At 40.1% G+C, this 26,304-nt stretch overlaps 1 protein-coding gene across 1 annotated transcript in view; it reads right to left on the reverse strand.

Annotated features, from left to right (window-relative positions):
- Nucleotides 1-4,641: 4,641 nt before the first annotated feature.
- The window catches only part of LOC129854604 (monoacylglycerol lipase ABHD2), a 28,553-nt gene continuing 6,890 nt past the window's right edge, over nt 4,642-26,304 (reverse strand). Inside the window, exons 4-10 of the mRNA XM_055921846.1 lie at nt 25,315-25,482; nt 24,910-25,093; nt 22,219-22,311; nt 21,623-21,721; nt 20,023-20,092; nt 19,728-19,812; nt 4,642-10,044 (exon numbers count right to left, since the gene is read on the reverse strand). Coding sequence (XP_055777821.1) covers nt 9,833-10,044; nt 19,728-19,812; nt 20,023-20,092; nt 21,623-21,721; nt 22,219-22,311; nt 24,910-25,093; nt 25,315-25,482 — 911 coding nt within the window. The 3' untranslated portion in view covers nt 4,642-9,832. The remainder of the gene's footprint in view (nt 10,045-19,727; nt 19,813-20,022; nt 20,093-21,622; nt 21,722-22,218; nt 22,312-24,909; nt 25,094-25,314; nt 25,483-26,304) is intronic.

The following is a 26,304-nucleotide window of genomic DNA, read 5'->3' on the forward strand; positions in this document are numbered from 1 at the left end:
CGCATCTCCCAAAAACGTTTTCAACATACATCTGTAAAAAGATAGTCTAGAAACTAAAGCTTTGGTTGTCTTCCTCTCAGGCTTCCATGTCTTCTCCCCAGACCTCCGTAATGTCCACCTCTTGAACATCAGACTTTGAGGCCTCATCTTCACTGTCACTTTCCAACCTTGTTGAGGATGGTTCGTTGTCAGGCTCAAAAAGCCTCAAATTTGCCCGGATGGCCACCAATTTTTCAACACTTGTATTGGTCAGCCTGTTGCGTGCTTTGGTCTGTGTGTTTCCAAACAAGGACCAGTTGCACTCTGAGGCAGCTGATGTTGGTGGGATTTGGAGGATGATGGAGGCAACAGGGAAAAGAGCCTCAGATCCACAAAGTCCCTTCCACCAGGTGGTTGATGAGATATGTTGGCACGACTGCCATATTGCATCTCCATCCCAAAGCTCTTGCTTGGAAGTGTACTTTGCCAGACAGCCAAAAACCTTGCCTTTATCTAGGCCGAGGTGGCTAGACACGGTAGTGATGACACCATAGGCCTGGTTGATCTTTGCACCAGACAGGATGCTCTTGCTAGCATACTTGGGGTCCAACGTGTACGCTGCGGCGTGTATGGGCTTCAGGCAGAAGTCGTCACACTTTTTGATGTATTTCAGAACTGCAGTTTCCTCTTCTTGGAGCTATGCTTGGACCAGGGCAGTACGGATTTCTTCTCTTACATCTGCAAGCAGAGTCTGAACAGCAGACAGGATGGCATTGTCTCCCTCAATCCGTGCAATGGCTACTGCTATAGGTTTCAGGCTGTTTACCGCTCTCTCCCAAAATTCATCATCCAGGAGGATCCTCTTGATGGGGCTGTCCATATCGGCAGACTGTGATATGGCCATTTCTTGGAGACTCCTTCTCCTCCAGGAGACTGTCAGCTTCAATGTGGTGCTCTTATTCTTCTCACTTTGCCTGGTGAGGTAGATTGCTGTTATAACCTGATGACACCGTCGCATACCAAACCATTTCCTTGGCTCTCTTGTAGAGTGTATCCATTGTTTTCAGTGCCATGATGTCCTTGGGGAGCTTGAGGAGCTCCACTTTAGACCAAGCAGCCTTCATGTTCGCGGCATTGTCTGTCACCAGTGCAAATACCTTCTGTGGACCAAGGTCATTGATGACTGCCTTCAGCTCATCTGAAATGTAGAGACTGATGTGTCTGTTGTCCCTTGTGTCTGTGCTCTTGTAGAATACTGGTTGAGGGGTGGAGATGATGTAGTTAATTATTCCTTGCCCACGAACATTCGACCACCCATCAGAGATGATTGCAATGCAGTCTGCTTTCGAGGTCCTTGATGATCTTCTTGGCCTTCCTGTTACACCGGGTGCTGTAAATGTCCTGGAGGGCAGGCAGTGTGACTCTGGAGAGCCCTGCAGTTGCAGACAGTGCAAATTGCCATACCAGGTGGTGATACAGCCCAACAGGATGCTCTCAATGATGCATCTTTTGAAGTTTGTGAGGGTCTTAGGGGCCAAGCCGAATTTCTTCGGCCTCCTGAGATTGAAGAGGTGCTGTTGCTCCTTCTTCACCATATTGTCTGTCTTGATGTACCATTTTAGATTGTCAAGAACGTGTATGCTGAGGAACTTGAAGTTTTCACCCTATCCACTGCCGACCTGTCAGTGTGGATGGGGGCTTGCTCTCTCTACTCTCTTCTGAAGTCCATGATCAGCACCTTCGTTTTGACGTTGAGGGAGAGGTTATTTTCCTGGCACCACTCCACCAGGGCTCTCCCCTCCTCCCTATAGGCTCTCTGATGCTGATCATGGACTTCAGGAGAGAGTAGAGAGAGCAAGCCCCCATCCACACTGACAGGTCGGCAGTGAGCCAGGCAGTGCCTTCAAAAAGGATTCACACTCCTTGACTTTTTCCACATTTTGTTGTGTTACAGCCTGAATTTCAAATGGATTAAAGTGAGATATTTTGTCACTGGCCTAACACACAGTACTCCATCATTTAGATTTTTAAAAAATTATTAATTAAATATGAAAAGCTGAAATGTCTTGAGTCAATAAGTATTCAACCCGTTTGTTATGGCAAGACTAAATAAGTTCCAGAGTAAACATTTGGTTTACACTTTACTTGAAACCCAGCGTCATAACACTTTACGACACGGTCATAACCATGTCATAATGTCATTTGGGTCATGATAGTGTTATATTTACACCTGTTAAAATGTGTCCCATGCGTCGAATACAACAGGTGTAGACCTTACCGTGAAATGCTTACTTACAAGCCCTTAACCAACTATGCAGTTTTAAGAAAATATAGTTAAGAAAATATTTGGTGCGGCTGATATATATATACACACACATACAGTGCATTCGGAAAGTATTCAGACCCCTTGACTTTATCCCAAAAATTTGTTACGTTACAGCCTTATTCTAAAATGTATTAAATACTATTTTTTCTTCAGAAATCTACACACAATATACCATAATAACAAAACATTTTTGCAAATATATAATAAAACAAAACTGAAATAGCTTATTTACATAAGTATTCATACCCTTTGCTATAAGACTCATGACAGTCCGCTTGGAGTTTGCCAAAAGGCACCTAAAAACTCTCAGACCATGAGAAACAAGATTCTCTGATCTAATGAAACCAAGATTTCTTTAATCTGAATGCCAAGCATCACATCTGGAGGAAACCTGGCACCATCCCTACGGTGAAGCATGGTGGTAGCAGCATCATGCTGTGGGGATGTTTTTCAGCGTCAGGGACTGGGAGACTAGTCAGGATCAAGGCAAAGATGAACGGAGCAAAGTACAGAGAGATCCTTGATGAAAACCTGTTCCAGAGCTCTCAGGACCTCAGACTAGGGCGAAGGTTCACCTTCCAACAAGACAACGACCCTAAGCACACAGCCAAGACAGCACAGGAGTGGCTTCGGGACAAGTCTCTGAATGTCCTTGAGTGGCCCAGCCAGAGCCCGGACTTGAACATCTCTGGAGAGACCTGAAAATAGCTATGCAGCAACACTCCCCATCCAACCTGACAGAGCTTAAGATGATCTGCAGAGGAGAATGGGAGAAACTACCCAAATACAGGTGTGCCAAGCTTGTAGCATCACACCCAAGAAGACTCGATGCTGTAATCGCTACCAATGGTGCTTCAACAAAGGACTGAGTAAAGGGTCTGAATACTTACGTAAATGTGATATTTCAGTTTTTTATTTTTAATACATTTGCAAAAATGTCTAAATCCTGTTTTTGCTTTGTCCTTATGGGGTATTGTGTGTAGATTGATGATGGGGAAAAAACATTTTATTCTCAAATGTATTAAGGCTGTAACATAACAAAATGTGGAAAAAGTCATGGGTGTCTGAATACTTTCCGAAGGCACTGTATATATTTACTAATTAAACTAAATGTATATATATTGTGTTATTCTATGGCTGGTTATGGCACCTGCATAAGGGTGTCAAAACCCACATTTATTCAAATGTGTTTTTTCCTTGCCAAGAAGTTTCCTTTCTTTGAAAGTTTGTTTCTTAAGTCCTTTGTTGTTGTAATGAATTCTTTAGTCATGTTTTCATAACATTTTAAATAACTTGTAGAAAATACACTGTCATGAAGCATTAAGGCTATACTGTGTCTCTTTAATTGGACTAAGAAAATACACCTCATGACACTGTCATGAAGCATTAAGGCTATACTGTGTCTCTTTACTTGGACTAAGAAAATACACCTCGTGACACTGTCATTAAGCATTAAGGCTATACTGTGTCTCTTTACTTGGACTAAGAAAATACACCTCGTGACACTGTCATGAAGCATTAAGGCTATACTGTGTCTCTTTACTTGGACTAAGAAAATACACCTCATGACACTGTCATGAAGCATTAAGGCTATACTGTGTCACTTTACTTGGACTAAGAAAATACACCTCGTGACACTGTCATGAAGCATTAAGGCTATACTGTGTCACTTTACTTGGACTAAGAAAATACACTTTATGACACTGTCAAGAAGCATTATGACCATCATAATCATATAAGCCAGATAGGCCTATCACGTACATGCCCTGATGTCAGGAATCAGTCAAAAAGAGGGTGTCTTGTCCTGCTCCTGAAATCTGCTCCTGCATTCACCCCAGTCATCAGCAACAGAGCATTGGGGTAGGTGCATGTCTGACATCAATGTGTGCTCAATTACAATAATTGAATATGGTACATTTCAGAAAATGTTATAACAAACATACTGTTGACAAGTAGGCTATGGTGTAATGGAATGTTTTGCCTTGTGTGGTAGGTTTTGTGGGTTTTGACACTCTTATGTGGGTGTCATAACCAGCCATAAAATAACACAAAATGTTCATAAAACTGTCATGACATATATTATGACAAGTTGTCAGTTATGACATTATGATGATGCTGGTTGTCAAGTGTTACCAAGTTGAATAATTTTCTAATCAAGATATGTTATTTTTCATTGTTAGCATTTTGTTTAGATCATTGACAAAAAAAAGACAATTAAATCCATTTTAATTCCACTTTGTAACACAACAAAATATGTAAAAAGTCAAGGGGTGTGAATACTTTGAAGGCATTGAACATGAGATCAATCATACCACCAGTTGCTCATGAAGACAAGAAACTTTTTACAAGAAAATAATTTATTTTTGGAACACAACCATTATTGTTTTATTCTTACATCACACACACCATTGGGTTTCTTTACAAAAACACACCAGTGATCTGAATTCATAATTTCATACTGTATGATTATATCAGTGCACCAAAATTACATTTCCACATCCACCATCCTTCCAAAACAGCTAACATCTTCATACAATGAAACGGATTATAAAGCTCTAGAATGTTAAAAGTGAACATTTGTTGATGTCATGGATCACTGGGTTCTTATTGGTGGAAAGGGCTCCATTCCCCATATCTTAGCTGTGTTCACCAACTTCAGGCATGGTCAGAACGTTTCAGATAGAAATGGATTGCATAGCATTTACAGAGCTTTCTTTCTTGTGGAATCGAGAACCATGTTGATTCTATGCACTACTTTTCTATGAGCATCGTTCTGGACATTTCACCCCATGGAATAAAACCCTGGGGCTGTAGGAGTGCTGATCTATGTCCCCAATGTCCATACAACCAATGAAATATTTTGATCTAAAAGCCAAAACTGATCCTAGATCAGCACTCCTACTCTGAGACACTTTGGCCTCTGATCTCAGTGTGGTGAGCTCATCCAGTCTCAAAAGGTTGTTTCTCAAAAGCAGGACCTGCAAGAGCATAGTCAGTCACACAATTAGTTTCAACAAGCGGAAGTTAAGATTAATACATTGTTTCATATCAATCCTAAAATAAACAACTCCGAACGTCGGACATGGATTGGAGCCCATTCTCTATGTCGAAACAGAACTGCATAAATAAGATGGTTCTCCCACTTTCATTTTGTACTCATCTTTCCCCTCACATCTTTGCATTTACACCTTGAGAGAAACAAAAATCCCTATTGATTATTGCCTTAATCTGTTATAAAATGGCCCCTGGTCCCTGTCATACAGTAACATATAACTGGGTCGTTTCACCAAATGACTGCCTTTTGTATCCTTTTGATAGTTGAAGTAGAAATGATGTTCCAATATTGAATTTTAAAAGCCTGTTATTCATTGAAGTGCCCTTTAATATAGACCACATGGGGAATTCAATAAATCACATGTTTTATATGAATAGACTTCCTAAAGTGCAAAAATTCAGCATTGACATGTCCCTCCATGAACTCTCGGTTTCCTCCAGGAAGATTTTAACCCACTTAAGCTCAACATTTCTCCATCATTGTAAAGCCCTAGTTATTTAGTTGCTTTGGCAGTCATTTCTGAAGATTGTAATTCATTTCAAGAAAAAAAAAGTCCCTTCATTTTAAGGTTAACTCTGTTACGTAAACTGAACTTTCAATTTAAAATGGTGAAACTATAATAATAACCTAAAGACACTAATATCTAATAGTCAAATGACAGTGTAAAAGCAGATGAGCTGGTTGTGGTGTTTTGTGGTGGGAAACTGAGTGGGTCGAGCCTAACACGTCAACCCTGTTAGCCCATATATAGACAGGCTAGAAATGTTTACACTTTTATTTTATTAAAGCTTGCATTTAATTGCCCCTCCTGGTTGTACACAACAGGCTCCCATTCCCTCCATCACAATGGGATTTATGGCTTATTTATGATCACCAACCCTATTACTTTATTTCAAACTTAATATAGTCGCTTTTCTATTTAACCTCGAGATGGGAAAAGTGTTTTTAATGAAGTTGAACATGAGCACTGAGAGAATGTTACCAGCTGAATTCTAAAAAGGCACTGAATTGGTGGAACGACCGAACTATGTATACATTTTAATTAATTTGTATCTTTAAAAAGTGAAGACATGTTTGGTTTTCCAAACCAGAGATGGTGTTAGGACTCAGCATACACACCTACATTCATTCATATACACTCACTATGACAAATCTGCACATACAAGAAAATAATAAGTCACCGTAACAATACAAAAAACATTTCAAAAAGAATTCTGAAAAACAAACAAAATGTTGAATTCTGTAAGTAGTTTGAAGAGATACAATCCAAACCTGCATTTCTGTGCAAAGTTAGGTGATAAGTGGATTTCTATAGACAGAACACACCCTGTTGGTGTGGAGTCATAGCAAAGACGGCTTGTTATGCTGGTGTATCAAGACTCAGATCTTACTCGCTGGGATATCTCAGAACGACATGACTATCGGTTAGACTGGACGAGTCACTGACTAACTGATTTTCTATCAACTTTTAACTAAAACTGTGAAGTGTCCTTAAAAAGTGGTAACAAACATTGGTAATAAACATCAGTTAGTTCAACAGCTGTATTAAAATCTTGTCTCACTGAGTTAACATCAATAATGTCTAAAGGACTACAGTACAGTAACCTACTGGCTGGATTTAAGACAGTAGTTGTAGTTTGCTCTCCAAGCCTGCAGATGGCACCCTTGTGTTTGGATGCCAGTTGACTGAGGAAGTTCGAGAAGGGAGTGACGTTTACAAGGCTGAAAGAACTCAGCCAGCCAAATGACTGGCAGGAGGTGATGTTGAAAGAGCTCATTATGGTACACAGAGGGTATGGGTTGGGTGAGACTGATACGCCTGGCAGCATCCCAAATGGCACCTTAATCCTTATATAGTGCACTACTTTTGACCAGAGTCCATAGGGATCAGGTTAAAAGTAGTGCACTATATTAGGGAATATGGTACCATTTAGGACATAACACTAATGTACAGTGAATCACCAGCTTTTCCTCCCTACAGTTCACTTGGCTGGACCTCTGGACTGGACAAGTCATGACAACACACCACCAGTATGGCTGCCACTGCAGGCTTTGAAGGGGAAAATGCATGGCCATTATATATAAGAGGAGGAAACACAGAAACTATGACGTCTCAGCTATAACATCTAAACTTGATCTTTTTCGCCACTCCCCCTTGACTTCGGGGTTGAGTCTTTGCGAACCTCATCAGATTCTCACCTACACATCGTTCTCATACACCTCAGCATGTTTCAGAATTAACATTCCAGCATTCCTTCAAACATAAACGTGTGTGCTAAGACCTTCGGTCCTGACAACTAAATGGAAAGAAGTTCTCTCCCCCGTTGAAAGATAATGTTCCCTAGCAACAAAGTTGGGCCATTCCTATGCATAATATACTTCCTCTCTGGTAGACCTCAACACTGCCACCAATATCCTATCAGTATTCTACCGCTGGTCAACTAAAAAAACCTTTTCTGTGACGACTTTTGGTTCAACAAAATGGAGTCTGTTGGACGTCATGAACACAATGATTATGGCCATCCTACTCAGCACACCTCACAGCTCAGGTCCCATGAACACATGGTCTATAAAACCAGTCATCTACATGATTGTATGTTCATCTCTGTACAGTGCCCTCGCCAATGAAGGGTTCAACATCAGACGTGATAAACCAGTTATCACAGCAGTTATGTACGTTGTAACTTTGGTTGAAAATGTATTTGTGATATTACTGAGTCTGAGCTGCTAGCCCAAACAAGTAATCCTAGGTCCATTTCCATACGAATGTCTGACACTGGAGTGTCTGTGTATTGGCAGTGGGCTACTCTCTGTGTCTAAGGGAATGACTCCATAGTCAGTCATGCTTCAGAAGACCTGGAGCTGATCAAGGGTATAGGACTGAGTAGGTTAGGGTTAGTAGTAAGGCTGAGTAGGTTGACTGCACAGGACAGACAGCCAAGGAAGACTGACCCTGAGGGCTAATCTCAAATGACACTCTTCCCTACATAGTGTAATAACATGTAGAGCACTATATTGGAAAAAGTGTCTTATTTTTATATACAACAATCCTCTACTGGGAGGGTGGACTGTAGGGTTTAGTGAACGTGGGGATCATTTGGGCCGTCTAACTTGAAGAGTTATCAACCTCTCTCCCTCCTGTTCGTTAGTGTCACTGAACTAAACGTTATGCAAAAAAAAACAAAGTTTCTAAACCTTTGTCTTCCGCTAGTCCCATAAAAGAATAACAAAATGGTTGAATAAAGAAAGAAACGTGACATACAACGTATAAAGTGCATTGAATAAAAGTGATAGAATAACGAGACAGTAGGAATGTGCATGGTCTCATTGAGATTGACCACAGGTCAGGTCCGCTAGGTAAAAACCTACCTCCACTGCTTAATATCACTGAGGGGCGAGTGAGATCTTAGATGCATCCCAAAAGGCACCCTATTCCCTTTGTAGTGCTCTACTTTGACCAGGTCCACTATATTTCACCATAGGATCTAGGGTGCATTGTGAGACATACCCCTTGATTCTACATGGAATCAAGTGCGAAATAGATACTCATTTTATGGGGGACTCGTGATCTGAAAATAATTGTATAATAAAATGACTATAATAATAATAAACTAATTCAATATTTGTATACCTTCCAAAAAGGGCTGATATTCACCAAAAAAGGATATTTTGGACTAAAACAGACCGAACAGCGAATCAGATCAAACTAATAGAAAAGGTCACATACTAACAGAGCTATCCCGTAGCTCTCAGCACACACGGACTGATAAACTAAACTGGCTTTTTATACACTATTTGTGAGTAACATACATTGTATAAAGAGGCAGTGTTGGTTTAAGACGGCAAACTAGGCTAAAGCCTTGGCAGTCGTCAGCAGTGAGCGCACTGTAACGTACAGTAACTGCAGCTTCATTAGTCCTCAGAGATAGTACTAGGAGGTTTCTTCTGTGCTCGTTTTCTCTACGACTACACATCTACCATGTCGCTCTCTCTCCCTCTCTACTCGTAGGATGCCAGTTTGTTTCATCCCTTTTTAGTGAGCATTTGGTCAAAGTCTCCATGGTTGGATCTCAGGGATCTCTCTTGGTAATGTTTACGTAAGGACAAAAGTAGTTGTTCCTCTCCACTCCACTAGTTCCCCTCAGAGACAAAGCACAAAGGCATTTAGTCATTTTAGTTCCTTCACGTGTAAGGTGGTTTTGGTTAGAGGGGGGCAGCAGGAGGAGTAGAGGCTGAGGGAACAGGGGTACCAGGGAGGAGACGGTTGAGACAGTAACCCGAAAAGAGGCGTGAGAGGAGAGAGAGTAGTAGTTCAAGTTTGGTTAAGGTTTCTCCTCAGTGAGTGGGAGGGGAGGGGGGGGGGTCAGAGGTGAGCGAGAGAGGAGTAGTTCAAGTTTGGTTAAGGTTTCTCCTCAGTGAGTGGGGAGGGGAGGGTCAGAGGTGAACGAGAGAGGAGTTCAGGAAGTTAAAGGTTACGCTGCCTTCTCTTCAGGACAGGGTGTATTCAGGTTCCCGCTTTTTTGGCATGGCGGTTTCTGTTTTTCCCATTGGCACATGGCGTTGGCGTAACCCACGATCACCTTGTCCATCCAGGTGAGGGGCTGGGGGACGAGCACGGCCCCCTCAAAGAAGCCCAGGTGCCCCCCATGCAGTGTCAGGGCGAAGATGACATTCTGCTTCTTCTCTGGAGGGGGATAGGAACAGAAAGGGAGAGGGTAGAATATGAAGAAAGCGGCATCTTTTAAAACATATTTTTAAGTTGAAAGACAAATGGATAGAAATGTATGAGAGGGAGAGAGATAAGAGGGATACAGTACAGAAAGCAAGTGGAGGAACGGGAGATGGAACCGCTGCCTCCAGGGGCATGTGATCCGGGTCGGCAGCACTACCACCAGACCAGCCCCCGGAACCACATGGGAGTCATTGTTTAGTGACAGTTATGTCAGGAATGATGCCATACATTCTGTAAAATGACGAACACAGCACATAATGTTACACCAAGGTCGTAAAAGGGCGTCATCTGTGTAATGGGACAGAGATATTGAGTCAGGCATCTAGGAGGACAGGGAGAGGAAGGAGAGCAGGGTCCAGTGTATTAACACCCATCACTATCCCCAGTTAGCTCAATAACCCTGATGAAAGATAAACAGCGCCTTGATAAAGGCAATAAATATGTAATATATATCAGGATCGACCAACTAGAATAATTAACCTATTACTCTGTAGCTGAGCTACTTCATACCGTTCGGTTTTGGTTTTTGTTGAAACACCAATTGTTCAACCCAATCCACTGGGAGGTGCACGTCAACCAAAATGGGACAAGTCACTTTGATTGGCTGTACAGTACAGCCTATTTATAACCTATTTAGTGAGGTTAGTGTTCATATATTAACTTGAAATAAACTGTTAGAACATTGTAAATAACAGATTAAAATGGCACAACATAACCTTTTATGAAATGACTAAGCATGTAGCAAGTAACAACAGTATTAGAACTGGTAGAACAGAATCAGGGTTGGGCTGATTAAGGAAGTAAATTGATATTCCAATTCAATAATAAAAATGGACCCCTATTTTCCATTACTTCTAAATTAAACAGAGAAGTAGAAGATTTGTTTTCTCCCACAATTGAAATCCCTTCCTGAATGGACCCCAACCCTGAACAGAACACTAGCGTGGGATCCAGACATGGAGCTGTAATTTCTCCAGCTCTAACTGGGTTAGTGGGGAACACTGCAGTGTCCGCCTGGTGAGCGCGATCCCACAGGGCTTGTACCAACCATAGACTATCTGCTAACATCTACCAGCGGTTATAATAGCCTAGGTGATTCTAGGAAATGACTCATATTTATAAAAAATTCAAGAAGGACACCCCAGCTTTCCATTAGGCTGAACCCTGAAGAGGGTTTGATGTAGGAACACATTCATAATAAACCATTCAGTTTGGCTGGCTGCATCTTTTGGGAAGCAGTGTCCTATCAATTGTTTAATAGCGTTTTAAAAAAGGACCATTAACTAGATGCAAGGAAAAGTTGAAGCTTGCTTTAAAACAGAAATAATGTTTAATATGCAGCTTCCATTTTGTGACACAGAAGATAAGTATGAGCAAAGCATCATGAGGTGGCCCAAATTGAGGTCAATTCTACAGAAGCCTAATTCATCTAAACTACACACTGTTAAGTCATAATAATACTGTCATATTCTTAATTTGAATAACATTTAATTTGAATCCTAAAATGAAATGGAATGTAACTCTGGGTTAAGCACTATGCAGCACAAGACTCCTGACTGAGGTTTCCAACTAAAAGATTGTTGGCTGGATTTGTCCGCCAGACAGTCCTAATGACATGTGCCAACTACCATGCGGCTTAAAGTTTGATTCCAGGTGAGGTGACTACATTAGCTATACAACAGCTTTTGCATGTTTCCAGGTTTCCTGTGGCCAGTGTGAGTCAGCCTGACTCTTCTAGGGCAAAGGTGACAGAACCACCAGCTGATTTCCCCTTTCAGAGAGTTAGGCAGGGCACCAGCTGATTTCCCCTTTAACTTCTCTAGGGTAGGAGGCAGCATTCAGAATTTTGGATGAAAAGCATGCCCAAATTAAACTGCCAGCTACTCATCCCCAGAAGATAAGATATGCATATTATTAGTAGATTTGGATAGAAAACACTCTGAAGTTTCTAAAACTATTTGAATCATGTCTGTGAGTATAACAGAACTTATGTAGCAGGCGAAACCCCGAGGACAAACCATTCAGATAAAAAAAAAAATTGAGGTCACCCTGTTTTCAATGAGTTTTCATTGGGAATCCAGATTTCTAAGGGACTTGCTTGCAGTTCCTACTGCTTCCACTGGATGTCACCAGTCTTTAGAAATTGGTTGAGGTTATTCCTTTGTGTAATGAAGAAGTACGACCATCTTGAAAAAGTGTAACTTCATGTGTACTGTTTGATAGAGGCGCAAAGACCAGAAAGCATGCTTAAATATGTTTTCTTCCTGTATTGAACACAGATCATCCCGTCTTCAATTTTATCGATTATTTACTTTAAAAAATATCTAAAGTTCGATTACAAAAAAGTAGTTTGAAATGTTTTTGCACAGTACAGGTAACTTTTGAGATATTTTGTCGTCACGTTACGCAACTTGGAACCGGTGTTTTTTTGGATCAAACGCGCCAAATAAATTGACATTTTGGATATATATCGACGGAATTAATCGAAGAAAAGGACCATTTGTGATGTTTATGGGACATATTGGAGTGCCAACAACAGAAGCTTGTCAAAGGTAAGGCATGAATTATATTTTTATTTCTGCGTTTTGTGTCACGCCTGCAGGGTTGAAATGTTTTCTCTTTTGTTTACTATGGTGCTATGCTCAGATAATAGCACAGTATGCTTTTGCCGAAAAGCCTATTTGAATTCTGACATGTTGGCTGAATTCACAACACGTGTAGCTTTAATTTGGTATCTTTCATGTTATTATTTAATGAAAGTTTGATTTTTATAGTAATTAATTAGAATTTGCCACGCTGCATTTTCTCTCGCTTTTGGCCTAAACTCAGATTTTTGGATATAAATATGAACTTTACCGAACAACACATGCATGTATTGTGTAACATGAAGTCCTATGAGTGTCATCTGATGAAGATCATCAAAGGTTAGTGATTCATTTTAACTCTATTTCTGCTTTTTGTTACTTCTCTCTTTGGCTGGAAAAATGGCTGTGTATTTCTGTGGCTATGTACTGCCCTAACATAATCGCAAGGTGTGCTTTCACCGTAAATCCGTTTTGAAATCAGACACTTTGGTTGGATTAATGAGAGGTTTATCTTTAAAATGGTGTATAATGCTTGTATGTTTGAGGAATTTTAATTATGAGATTTCTGTTGTTTTGAATTTGGCGCCCTGCAATTTCACTGGCTGTTGGTTAGGTGGGATACTACCGTCCCACATACCCTAGAGAAGTTAGGAGAGTTAGGCAGGGCACCAGCTGAGAATCTCCTATATTTCCACCCTGCATCTCTGTGTAGTGGTGAACACAACAAGCCAGTGGGCTAGTGTTACCCTCCATCCCAGCTCTGGGACTCTATAAATAACAGGACACAGGAGGCATCACATCACAACCACACATTGTGCACCACTGAGGAAATGGGATCATTTCAGTAGGTAACTTCTCTTTGGACCTACACCTTCAATGTTTGCAGATCTGTAAGGTGGGAAGCAATATGTTGGAAGCTCTACCACTACACAGCTTAAACCTAACCAGACCCTTCAGACATGCTTACATTAAAGGGTAAGGGCCAAGGGGGAGGGATAGAGAGCAATTTGGGATGGGCTGTTCCAGAAATCCCGTGAGAGATGAGAACTGGCTGGAGTACTGTACACTCCATGGATCTAATATAATCCAACACATGGTGACTAGTTGGTAGTGCTGAGGTGGTTGTTTCCATAAATAGCATGCTTTCCTTTACTGCTCCATTTGATCAACCCAGTAAACCCTAGAGGATTGAGCTGATTGGCCGCTATTCTCAGTGTTCTATTTTAAAATGACAGGTTACTATGATGGGTGTTCTATCAGTCATTAGAATCAGTTAGTGTGGAAGAAAATAACAGACTTTAGTTTGCATATCTAAAAAGGTAAGGCCTAGCGGTGTCTACAGTCTAAGTCACTAGCACACAAGCAGACAGAGGCTCTCATCTGTGTGATACACTACCGTGTGTGTTTGAGTTACTGAGCCAGTGTTAACCAGTCAGACATTCCCAACACACCTAGTTCTACATACCGCCCCCTCCCTGGCCTGGGTGTGGGACTTAACGGATTCATCTGCCTATTCCAGCTCTGCTGTTTCAGAGACAAAGGGAGAACTTTGTACCAGGTGTTGAACTGGTGAAAATACAGTAGACTTCTAATGATTTCCCTTGTGTTAGTACACAAATAACATGTGCACATACTGTTCTGGACATTAAAAAGTCACTTTTCAAAGTGGCTTGCTGACACCAAGTTCATTTCAGCAATGTGTTTTTCTTCCTGCGTTACAGTACTGGTTAACTTGTTATGGAGTGGCTGCATGATCGGATTCTCTGGACGCCTCTCCTCGATAGCTAAAAAAACGGGACTTCAGCGCACAATTATTTGAATGTAGCTCCGCTGCTCCCTCTGCTCTGCATAAAGGCATGTTGTACAACGTCTGTTGTAACTAGAAATGCCACCATCCACATGTGGTACAAACATCTGTGTCTATTGTCTGTTGTAAATATAAACAACACGATCGACGTGTTGTACAAACATCTGTGTCTATTGTCTGTTGTAAATATAAACAACACGATCGACGTGTTGTACAAACATCTGTGTCTATTGTCTGTTGTAAATATAAACAACATGATCGACGTGTTGTACAAACATCTGTGTCTATTGTCTGTTGTAAATATAAACAACATGATCGACGTGTTGTACAAACATCTGTGTCTATTGTCTGTTGTAAATATAAACAACATGATCGACGTGTTGTACAAACATCTGTGTCTATTGTCTGTTGTAAATATAAACAACATGATCGACGTGTTGTACAAACATCTGTGTCTATTGTCTGTTGTAAATATAAACAACATGATCGACGTGTTGTACAAACATCTGTGTCTATTGTCTGTTGTAAATATAAACAACACGATCGACGTGTTGTACAAACATCTGTGTCTATTGTCTGTTGTAAATATAAACAACACGATCGACGTGTTGTACAAACATCTGTGTCTATTGTCTGTTGTAAATATAAACAACACGATCGACGTGTTGTACAAACATCTGTGTCTATTGTCTGTTGTAAATATAAACAACATGATCGACGTGTTGTACAAACATCTGTGTCTATTGTCTGTTGTAAATATAAACAACATGATCGACGTGTTGTACAAACATCTGTGTCTATTGTCTGTTGTAAATATAAACAACACGATCGACGTGTTGTACAAACATCTGTGTCTATTGTCTGTTGTAAATATAAACAACACGATCGACGTGTTGTACAAACATCTGTGTCTATTGTCTGTTGTAAATATAAACAACACGATCGACGTGTTGTACAAACATCTGTGTCTATTGTCTGTTGTAAATATAAACAACACGATCGACGTGTTGTACAAACATCTGTGTCTATTGTCTGTTGTAAATATAAACAACATGATCGACGTGTTGTACAAACATCTGTGTCTATTGTCTGTTGTAAATATAAACAACATGATCGACGTGTTGTACAAACATCTGTGTCTATTGTCTGTTGTAAATATAAACAACATGATCGACGTGTTGTACAAACATCTGTGTCTATTGTCTGTTGTAAATATAAACAACATGATCGACGTGTTGTACAAACATCTGTGTCTATTGTCTGTTGTAAATATAAACAACACGATCGACGTGTTGTACAAACATCTGTGTCTATTGTCTGTTGTAAATATAAACAACACGATCGACGTGTTGTACAAACATCTGTGTCTATTGTCTGTTGTAAATATAAACAACATGATCGACGTGTTGTACAAACATCTGTGTCTATTGTCTGTTGTAAATATAAACAACATGATCGACGTGTTGTACAAACATCTGTGTCTATTGTCTGTTGTAAATATAAACAACATGATCGACGTGTTGTACAAACATCTGTGTCTATTGTCTGTTGTAAATATAAACAACATGATCGACGTGTTGTACAAACATCTGTGTCTATTGTCTGTTGTAAATATAAACAACATGATCGACGTGTTGTACAAACATCTGTGTCTATTGTCTGTTGTAAATATAAACAACATGATCGACGTGTTGTACAAACATCTGTGTCTATTGTCTGTTGTAAATATAAACAACATGATCGACGTGTTGTACAAACATCTGTGTCTATTGTCTGTTGTAAATATAAACAACATGATCGACGTGTTGTACAAACATCTGTGTCTATTGTCTGTTGTAAATATAAACAACATGATCGACGTGTTGTACAAACATCTGTGTCTATTGTCTGTTGTAAATATAAACAACATGATCGACGTGTTGTACAAACATCTGTGTCTATTGTCTGTTGTAAATATAAACAACATGATCGACGTGTTGTACAAACATCTGTGTCTATTGTCTGTTGTAAATATAAACAACATGATCGACGTGTTGTACAAACATCTGTGTCTATTGTCTGTTGTAAATATAAACAACATGATCGACGTGTTGTACAAACATCTGTGTCTATTGTCTGTTGTAAATATAAACAACATGATCGACGTGTTGTACAAACATCTGTGTCTATTGTCTGTTGTAAATATAAACAACATGATCGACGTGTTGTACAAACATCTGTGTCTATTGTCTGTTGTAAATATAAACAACATGATCGACGTGTTGTACAAACATCTGTGTCTATTGTCTGTTGTAAATATAAACAACATGATCGACGTGTTGTACAAACATCTGTGTCTATTGTCTGTTGTAAATATAAACAACATGATCGACGTGTTGTACAAACATCTGTGTCTATTGTCTGTTGTAAATATAAACAACATGATCGACGTGTTGTACAAACATCTGTGTCTATTGTCTGTTGTAAATATAAACAACATGATCGACGTGTTGTACAAACATCTGTGTCTATTGTCTGTTGTAAATATAAACAACATGATCGACGTGTTGTACAAACATCTGTGTCTATTGTCTGTTGTAAATATAAACAACATGATCGACGTGTTGTACAAACATCTGTGTCTATTGTCTGTTGTAAATATAAACAACATGATCGACGTGTTGTACAAACATCTGTGTCTATTGTCTGTTGTAAATATAAACAACATGATCGACGTGTTGTACAAACATCTGTGTCTATTGTCTGTTGTAAATATAAACAACATGATCGACGTGTTGTACAAACATCTGTGTCTATTGTCTGTTGTAAATATAAACAACATGATCGACGTGTTGTACAAACATCTGTGTCTATTGTCTGTTGTAAATATAAACAACATGATCGACGTGTTGTACAAACATCTGTGTCTATTGTCTGTTGTAAATATAAACAACATGATCGACGTGTTGTACAAACATCTGTGTCTATTGTCTGTTGTAAATATAAACAACATGATCGACGTGTTGTAGCCTACAAACTTCTGTTGTAACTATAAACATGTTGTACAGACTTCTGTGTTAACTATAATGACATGATCAACATGTTGTACAGACTTCTGTGTTAACTATAATGACATGATCAACATGTTGTACAGACTTCTGTGTTAACTATAATGACATGATCAACATGTTGTACAGACTTCTGTGTTAACTATAATGACATGATCAACATGTTGTACAGACTTCTGTGTTAACTATAATGACATGATCAACATGTTGTACAGACTTCTGTGTTAACTATAATGACATGATCAACATGTTGTACAGACTTCTGTGTTAACTATAATGACATGATCAACATGTTGTACAGACTTCTGTGTTAACTATAATGACATGATCAACATGTTGTACAGACTTCTGTGTTAACTATAATGACATGATCAACATGTTGTACAGACTTCTGTGTTAACTATAATGACATGATCAACATGTTGTACAGACTTCTGTGTTAACTATAATGACATGATCAACATGTTGTACAGACTTCTGTGTTAACTATAATGACATGATCAACATGTTGTACAGACTTCTGTGTTAACTATAATGACATGATCAACATGTTGTACAGACTTCTGTGTTAACTATAATGACATGATCAACATGTTGTACAGACTTCTGTGTTAACTATAATGACATGATCAACATGTTGTACAGACGTCTGTGTTAACTATAATGACATGATCAACATGTTGTACAGACTTCTGTGTTAACTATAATGACATGATCAACATGTTGTACAGACTTCTGTGTTAACTATAATGACATGATCAACATGTTGTACAGACTTCTGTGTTAACTATAATGACATGATCAACATGTTGTACAGACTTCTGTGTTAACTATAATGACATGATCAACATGTTGTACAGACTTCTGTGTTAACTATAATGACATGATCAACATGTTGTACAGACTTCTGTGTTAACTATAATGACATGATCAACATGTTGTACAGACTTCTGTGTTAACTATAATGACATGATCAACATGTTGTACAGACTTCTGTGTTAACTATAATGACATGATCAACATGTTGTACAGACTTCTGTGTTAACTATAATGACATGATCAACATGTTGTACAGACTTCTGTGTTAACTATAATGACATGATCAACATGTTGTACAGACTTCTGTGTTAACTATAATGACATGATCAACATGTTGTACAGACTTCTGTGTTAACTATAATGACATGATCAACATGTTGTACAGACTTCTGTGTTAACTATAATGACATGATCAACATGTTGTACAGACTTCTGTGTTAACTATAATGACATGATCAACATGTTGTACAGACTTCTGTGTTAACTATAATGACATGATCAACATGTTGTACAGACTTCTGTGTTAACTATAATGACATGATCAACATGTTGTACAGACTTCTGTGTTAACTATAATGACATGATCAACATGTTGTACAGACTTCTGTGTTAACTATAATGACATGATCAACATGTTGTACAGACTTCTGTGTTAACTATAATGACATGATCAACATGTTGTACAGACTTCTGTGTTAACTATAATGACATGATCAACATGTTGTACAGACTTCTGTGTTAACTATAATGACATGATCAACATGTTGTACAGACTTCTGTGTTAACTATAATGACATGATCAACATGTTGTCCAGACTTCTGTGTTAACTATAATGACATGATCAACATGTTGTCCAGACTTCTGTGTTAACTATAATGACATGATCAACATGTTGTACAGACTTCTGTGTTAACTATAATGACATGATCAACATGTTGTACAGACTTCTGTGTTAACTATAATGACATGATCAACATGTTGTCCAGACTTCTGTGTCTGTGTTAACTATAATGACATTGCATTATAAGAGAAGCAGGACACAGACAGTCCAAGTAGAGATGTCATTTTATCAAGTGGGGAATGCGCATGTTTAGCTCTGGGGAAAAGGTGTCCTGGGGACGGGATAGGGCGGTTCGAGCCAGTCATGCAGCCTCTGACAACTTTTTAAATGCCCAGAACTGTCCTGTGATTTTAGAGCCAGTACCAACAGTCAGATCAGTCTACTGGCTCTGAATGTGCACCTCAGCATGTCTTAGGTTGAAGACAATAGACTGACTGACAGATTGACCAGGCACTGCCGAGTGGCCCTGTGTCTCTGTAGGGACGAGCTCTGAGTAGAGAAACTCTGTGTGTGTACTAATGCAGGTGTGTGTTACCTGCCAGTGTGCGAGGGATGGTGAGCAGAGACCCGTGGACCAGAGGATCGTCTGCAGAGTTGACCAGCAGAAGTGGCACGTCAACCTACAAAATACAACCATCATTAGATATACTGTATGCAATACACAAGCCCAATAAGTCCACTTAGACAAGCTTAAATCATCAACTCTCCAAAGAACCGCACACTGTTCTAAGCACTTACTTTAATACATTTCTGATATTCATACACACATGTTTAGAAAAGTATTGTTAATTCACACAGGAGAGAAGTAGGGATAGAGAGTATCAACCTACATTGTGAATATAATGCACACAGCTCTCCTTCTCGTAGTATTCTTTGAGGGAGTTGTGCCCGTGGAACTTCCTGCGGAGACAGGAGGGGTGACAGGTCACAAAACAAAGCAGCATGCTGTGGAAACTGGAGAGGGATTATTAAGTGACATACTATGTGGGTGAGCACATCCCTATGAACCGTGCACAGCAAGATACTCAGAGGCCTTTCTTAGGGCTTGGCGATATAGCAAATTAATGTTTTAGCACACTGTTCAAAATGCCTGTATCACAAGAATCAAGGTAAAAAAATATATATTTTTTAACTGTCTTTTTTCTCATCTCCTTTGCTCCTTCTGTGATGTGTTCACTGTGTACCTTCCCACTGACAGACACCCACCAAGCCCCTCCCCACAACAAAGACTAAAAGAGCACTTCTTCCTCTCTGACAACAATCAGTTTAAACTCTCTATCTGCATTTAAACTAAACCTTTCTAATGATACCCTATTCATGTCTCAGCTCCCAACATGTAGAACAGAGCAGACCTTACTAAGACGTGTGTATCAACGACTTGGGCAAATGTATGCTAAGTTCCTGTCGTGCGCGGCATTGCGGTAACACCACCGCTAGCAGCATTTTAGCCACATGCTGTTATGTGCTAGCTGTCTAGTACGTGTTTTATAAATGTGCAATGAGCATAAAAAGACACATTAATATCAGGAATTGGCAACTCGTTCTCACTTGATTTCAATATCTAAACAAAGTGAACAGTTTGTTCAAACAGGTGGAGATGGACAGGAGGGTGTATTCATAACAGTTCAACTGTTATACCATGTTAGCAAGCAAATACACCCAAGTTGGCTAGACTTGAAATATAAAGATTAGCTGGCTACCCACTAGAAGGTGGGCTTGAGAGGTTGACCTGTGTTCATTATCTATAATTCCTGCTACCTTAAGTTAGTCATTATTAGTGAATGTACATTGTGCCTGGTTCTGGTTAAATATGTAACAAAAAGGGCATTTTCATAGATTTGAAAGCCAGCGCAGCGATTATTGCAAAAAAGCAGGTTCATCTATTTTGATAAAATACATTTAATTATTAATGGGTCAAAAGCTTAGGTATAATTTTACAAGCCCTGAATTCATCATATTATTCCAAACTGTTTGAAATGCAGTGTTTTGACCTTAAATTGTGCAACAAAGCTTATTTCAAGATTTAAAATCGAGAAACTCCCATTAGTTAGAATTTGTTTTAGGCCATAAATCGCCCAGCCCTGCTCAATGGCTCCTAGCATAGTGTTCCTACGTATTGACAAAACTCAAAAGGTTTGGCTTGAACTTCAGCAGGTGCTGATGAGTGTTGACAGTATTTTAAACATACAGCCATAAATCTCACATTGACCCCCTGTGAAATCAGTCCTAAATATTGTAGTGTGAGGACTCAACACTGATTTCACAGGGGGTCAATGTGAGACCGGTTGTTCACAGGAATAATTGCGTTGTGTCATTTTAGCATGTGTTCCTTATTAGATTCTATTTAGTGTATTTTACTAAAATGTATTGGGTGAAAAGCAAAACACTGATTTGATTCTGAGTCTAGTTTAGTTTCAGCATGTCCTATACCTCATGATGGTTTCATCGATCTGCATGAGGGAGGTGGCCGTGTAGAGCCGGCTCAGGTCTGCGTCCTCCATCTTCGTTGCACTTCCAAACAGACTGCCCCTGTAAACACACACACACAAAATGCTGAGACATGCCATTGAAACATGTGACAACACGAGTTATTCTCGGTAAAATCCATACCTATACCAGGAATTTCCGTGCCATCGCTAATTGCCTCCATTTCATTAGTTAAATAGTTTGCCTCAGGGAGCTGCTCTGTACGCGTTTGGTGTTTCTCCTCTATGGGGAATTTGACTGATCTGCTGGGTTGTGACTATGAGTTAAGTCCAAGCCATTTGTCATAGATCTTAAATAATATAAGCCATTTAGCAGACAGTTTGTTTTCCTATGGGTGGCCCCAGCAGGGCTTGAATGGGTGTTATCAGGTGATGATAGCTCCCAATCACCACATGGAGTTTCCACCATATCGCTTTTACAGTAATTTGGCCATTTCAGATGCATGAGAAGTGTCATGGCCCTAGGGTAGGGGCTAGGGGTTTCTTTGGGACTGGGCCTACCAGTGTGAATGTGCTAAGTTTTGGAACAGGGCTGAGTACCTGTGTGAGAGGATGATCTTCTTCATGTTGTCGGCCATGAGGAAGTTGTAGAAGCGTCTGCACTGGTCCCACTGTAGGAACGTCTCCTGGGCCCTGTACACACACACCAGGAAGTCAGTTGTGTGTAGAGAGAGAACAAATGATATTGTTGTCATGGTTATATCTGTTTGGCCTGAGAACCAACATTGTCAAAAGTTGTCTAAAGCATGCAACACGGGTTATCACTGTAGGCCAATACAGGACAACAACAACAAACTGCTGCCAACAACACTTTGTACTCTTGAAGCTGACATGCTAACCATCACCCCACACGTTAAATCCACAGAACGATCTCTCACTGCACTATGAACTCACCAACACTACCTAGCTAGCAACAAGCTATCAATAAGCTAGCAGTACTAGCAACTAGCTAATAACTAGCAGTACCCATCTAGCAATTAACTAGTCCAACTTCATATCTGCTAGTGCACATGTAATCAGTTACTCCTCAACCTTGTTTCACATGTTATCAGTTACATGTAGGCTTAATCAGATTTTTTTGCCTGACCATAAGTTCAGAGACCTCTATGATGACACACCAAATGTGTTTGATGGATCCTTTTTGTCTTCTTCTAATGCCTCTTAAGGGGAAAGTAATCAAAAACTAACTTAAAGTAATCAGATAATGTTACCGGGTTTGGACAATCCAAAAGTTACATTACTGATTACAATTTCACAGGTAACTAGTAACTAACAAATTGCATTTAGAAAGTAACCTACCCACCCAACCCTGATGAGAAATACTACAGAGGTAGCATATATAGTGAGAACTACGCAGCAGGCAGAACAATCCCATTCAACAGACGGCATGGGCAATGACAAAAGACAAGGCTTTAGCTATGACAGACAGGAATGGAAAATAAAACAGAGGTATAAAGACTAATCCCATTTCACAAAAGGCCAGTCTGCCTGGTCCTGACACACACACGAACACACTGTTTACTCTCTGGACAGAGCAGACAGTGTTCCTGCCAAGAGAAGTTGGCCACGTTTCACACTCTAAAAGGTGTGGTTCAAAAACACATTTCACAGAGTTCCATCTTCTCCGTCCCAGAGCTTGTGCAATACCACATCTAGAAACACTGGAGTTGTGCGTTTTCAGTCACTGTGTCGTGACAAAACAGTTTTCCCCGTCACGACAGAAGCTCAAGTGTTTACAAAGTCTATGCTCATTATGATAACAGGGAGTCTGCTGCAGACCCAAGTGTATTCAAATAGATTACAGGGACTAAGAACGGAAAACCCTGAAACCACCTCCATGGAAGAACTGCATGGTGCATGAACAATAACACTAACAACCCAGGTTAACGGAGCAGCCAACAGTATGAGTCTGTTTCACTATTCAATAACACAGAACTTCAGTACTGTAGCCTAGCCTACATCTTTGCCTACCTCAAAAGACTTGGCAAGGCAACAACCAGTTGTCTACAGCGGAGACAGACCGGCACCCGGCAAGGATAAAAGGCAGGGCATCTGTCCTCTGTCTTTGTTGTGTTAGTCACCAGTCAACTGAGATCACAGATAAAGCCAAACTACAGGAAATGATCAATGTTTGCTGGAGAAAAAACAGGATGCCAGCTACTCTCAGCCTTGTTGCCATCTTTGTCAGACAGAAAGCTGCTGGGCAAAGTGAATTCCATCTGAGTGAACCTCCTTTTACAGAGTAGCAAGGCTCAGAAGTAAGAGAGACAGAGCACTTGCATTCAAAGCAATACACTTGGAAAGTATAAAGGATGACGGCCCCCCATGTACTTACCATAAAACGCCTCGTTCGTTTACAAACTCATTGCTTCTAAAGATGAAGGAATTCAGATAGTGCTCAAACTAAGAAATATCTACTGAGTTTGTAAACTACGGCACGCGACATGGTTCAATGTGCCAGTAAATAAGCACAATTCGCTTTTTTCCCCAAATTGCCACTGTCTTGGCGTGAGAATTAGAATCATGTATACTGTGATAATGCCAGTAGAATAAATGCGTAACAGAGAGCAATGAGGCTTATATTGTACATTGCTCTCTGTTACGCATTTATTCTACTGGCATTATCACAGTATACATGATTCTAATTCTCACGCCAAGACAGTGGCAATTTGGGGAAAAAAGCGAATTGTGCTTATTTACTGGCACATTGAACCATGTCGCGTGCCGTAGTTTACAAACTCAGTGGATCGTGCTCAAACTAAGAAATATCTGAATTCCTTCAGTTTTAGAAGCCTTCGCCAATGGTAAAACCCAACTGAACAGTATCATTTTTGACAGCTGTTTTACAATAGCTTGCAAAAGAGTAGCAATGGATGCTAACCAACTGTACAGTAAATAACTTCACTAAGTTGGGACAAAACAATGCACTTATTTACATGAAGTTAGCTATGTACATCTAAAAAAGTGTGTCTCCACTGTTTATATTTTGATGTTTATGGCACCTTCACTGACCAAGTATACAGCTGTGTGTAAAAAGGGGATATAGTATGTAATGCAACAAACACCATTAGCTAGGCAAAATGGCCGTTCGACGTCCTTGTGTAGCAATTATAATACACAAAATTGTGCAGCACTGCAATTTGTAACCCCACGGAAAAACACGGGATAGCCATTTTGAGTAGCTCTTACATGTTGCTTTTGCGTACTTGAAGTCTTAAGACCGTAGCCCACCTGAGTGCGCTGTATCCCTGGCAGACGCTGACGCAGCACAGCACTCTCTCCTGATTGGTCCGGTTCTCTCCCAGGAACTTGCACACGATGTTGCCTCCCAGGCTGAAGCCCACCACTATGAGGTGGGTGTGAGGGAACATCTTCTTGATGTAACCCACCATGGACGCAAACTCCCACGTGCAACCTACCAGAACAAGCACACGGACATGGACCAGAGCAAAGACATTACATACTGGGGCTTTGAGTTGGTTCATTTCATTGGGAGCATAATTCATGGCCACTGATATGAAATGAGGGTGGTGTGGTGAAAACCTATCCTGTCTTTTCACCTATAAAACTTATTGTTGTTGCTTTTGTGTTTTTTTATTAGGAGTGTGTGTTTGCACATATCTGTGTGGTCCTCACCGTAGGTGAACATGCGAGGTGAGGTGAGCTCGATGTTGGGCAGAGCACCCAGGTGATTGAGCACAGCACACCTGTAACCCTCCTTCTGAGAGTGACCCACAAAGGTGCGGATGTAGTGCTTCTCGCTATGGTTACCAATCCCCGGGCATATCACCATGGTGACGTCATCTGTTGGAATAGCAAATATACGAACAGATGGATCAGTGAGCCGTTTGCAAATGAAAATATGTAAAGGCAAGATTACACGTCCTCATTGCACGATGTCGTACGCAAATATGACAGGCAGCAAACAGAGACAGTATGGTGCCACAATAAAACCTCTGTAGGATGAGATGTCCCAGTCACTCAAATAATAAAACAACAAGTAGCCTAGTTACCAGAGGCTCTTTATTACCTTTATTTAACAGGCTAGTCAATTAAGAACAATTTGTTATTTACAATGACGGCCTGACAAGAGGCAAAAGGGATACAAATGTAGTTTTTAAATAACTATGTAAGATAAAACGGACAACAGACAGAAGCCACTGGCAACAGCACAACTAGAACAGGAAACAAAAAGTGGATGTGGATGTGTGTGTAGGCATGTGTGAAGTAAAGCAACATGCTCCCTTCCATATGGCAACGCAAACTAGTGACAATTAGAAACTACTACGTCTCAACTCTGAGGTCAAAACAAATGAACTACGTCCTAAATGGCACCCTATTCAGTACACTACTTTTGACCATGGCCAATAGTCTGGTCAAAAGTAGTGCACTAAATAGGGAATAGGGTACCATTTGGGTCGTAACCCTGATCTCATCACCTTAGCCGAAAGTAGTTTACCTAGAGTCACGGTCTGTAAATCTGTGTACTCAACAACACTGACATAATAATCACCTACAGAACGGGAAATGGAACCATAGTGTAAACAGGTCAATGGACCAACAAAGGCGTCAAAACCGCCCTGACAAACTGAGCCCAGACAGGACCGATACTGTACATAGGACAGG

Source organism: Salvelinus fontinalis, chromosome 4, assembly GCF_029448725.1.
Source record: "Salvelinus fontinalis isolate EN_2023a chromosome 4, ASM2944872v1, whole genome shotgun sequence".
Classification (NCBI taxonomy): domain Eukaryota; kingdom Metazoa; phylum Chordata; class Actinopteri; order Salmoniformes; family Salmonidae; genus Salvelinus; species Salvelinus fontinalis.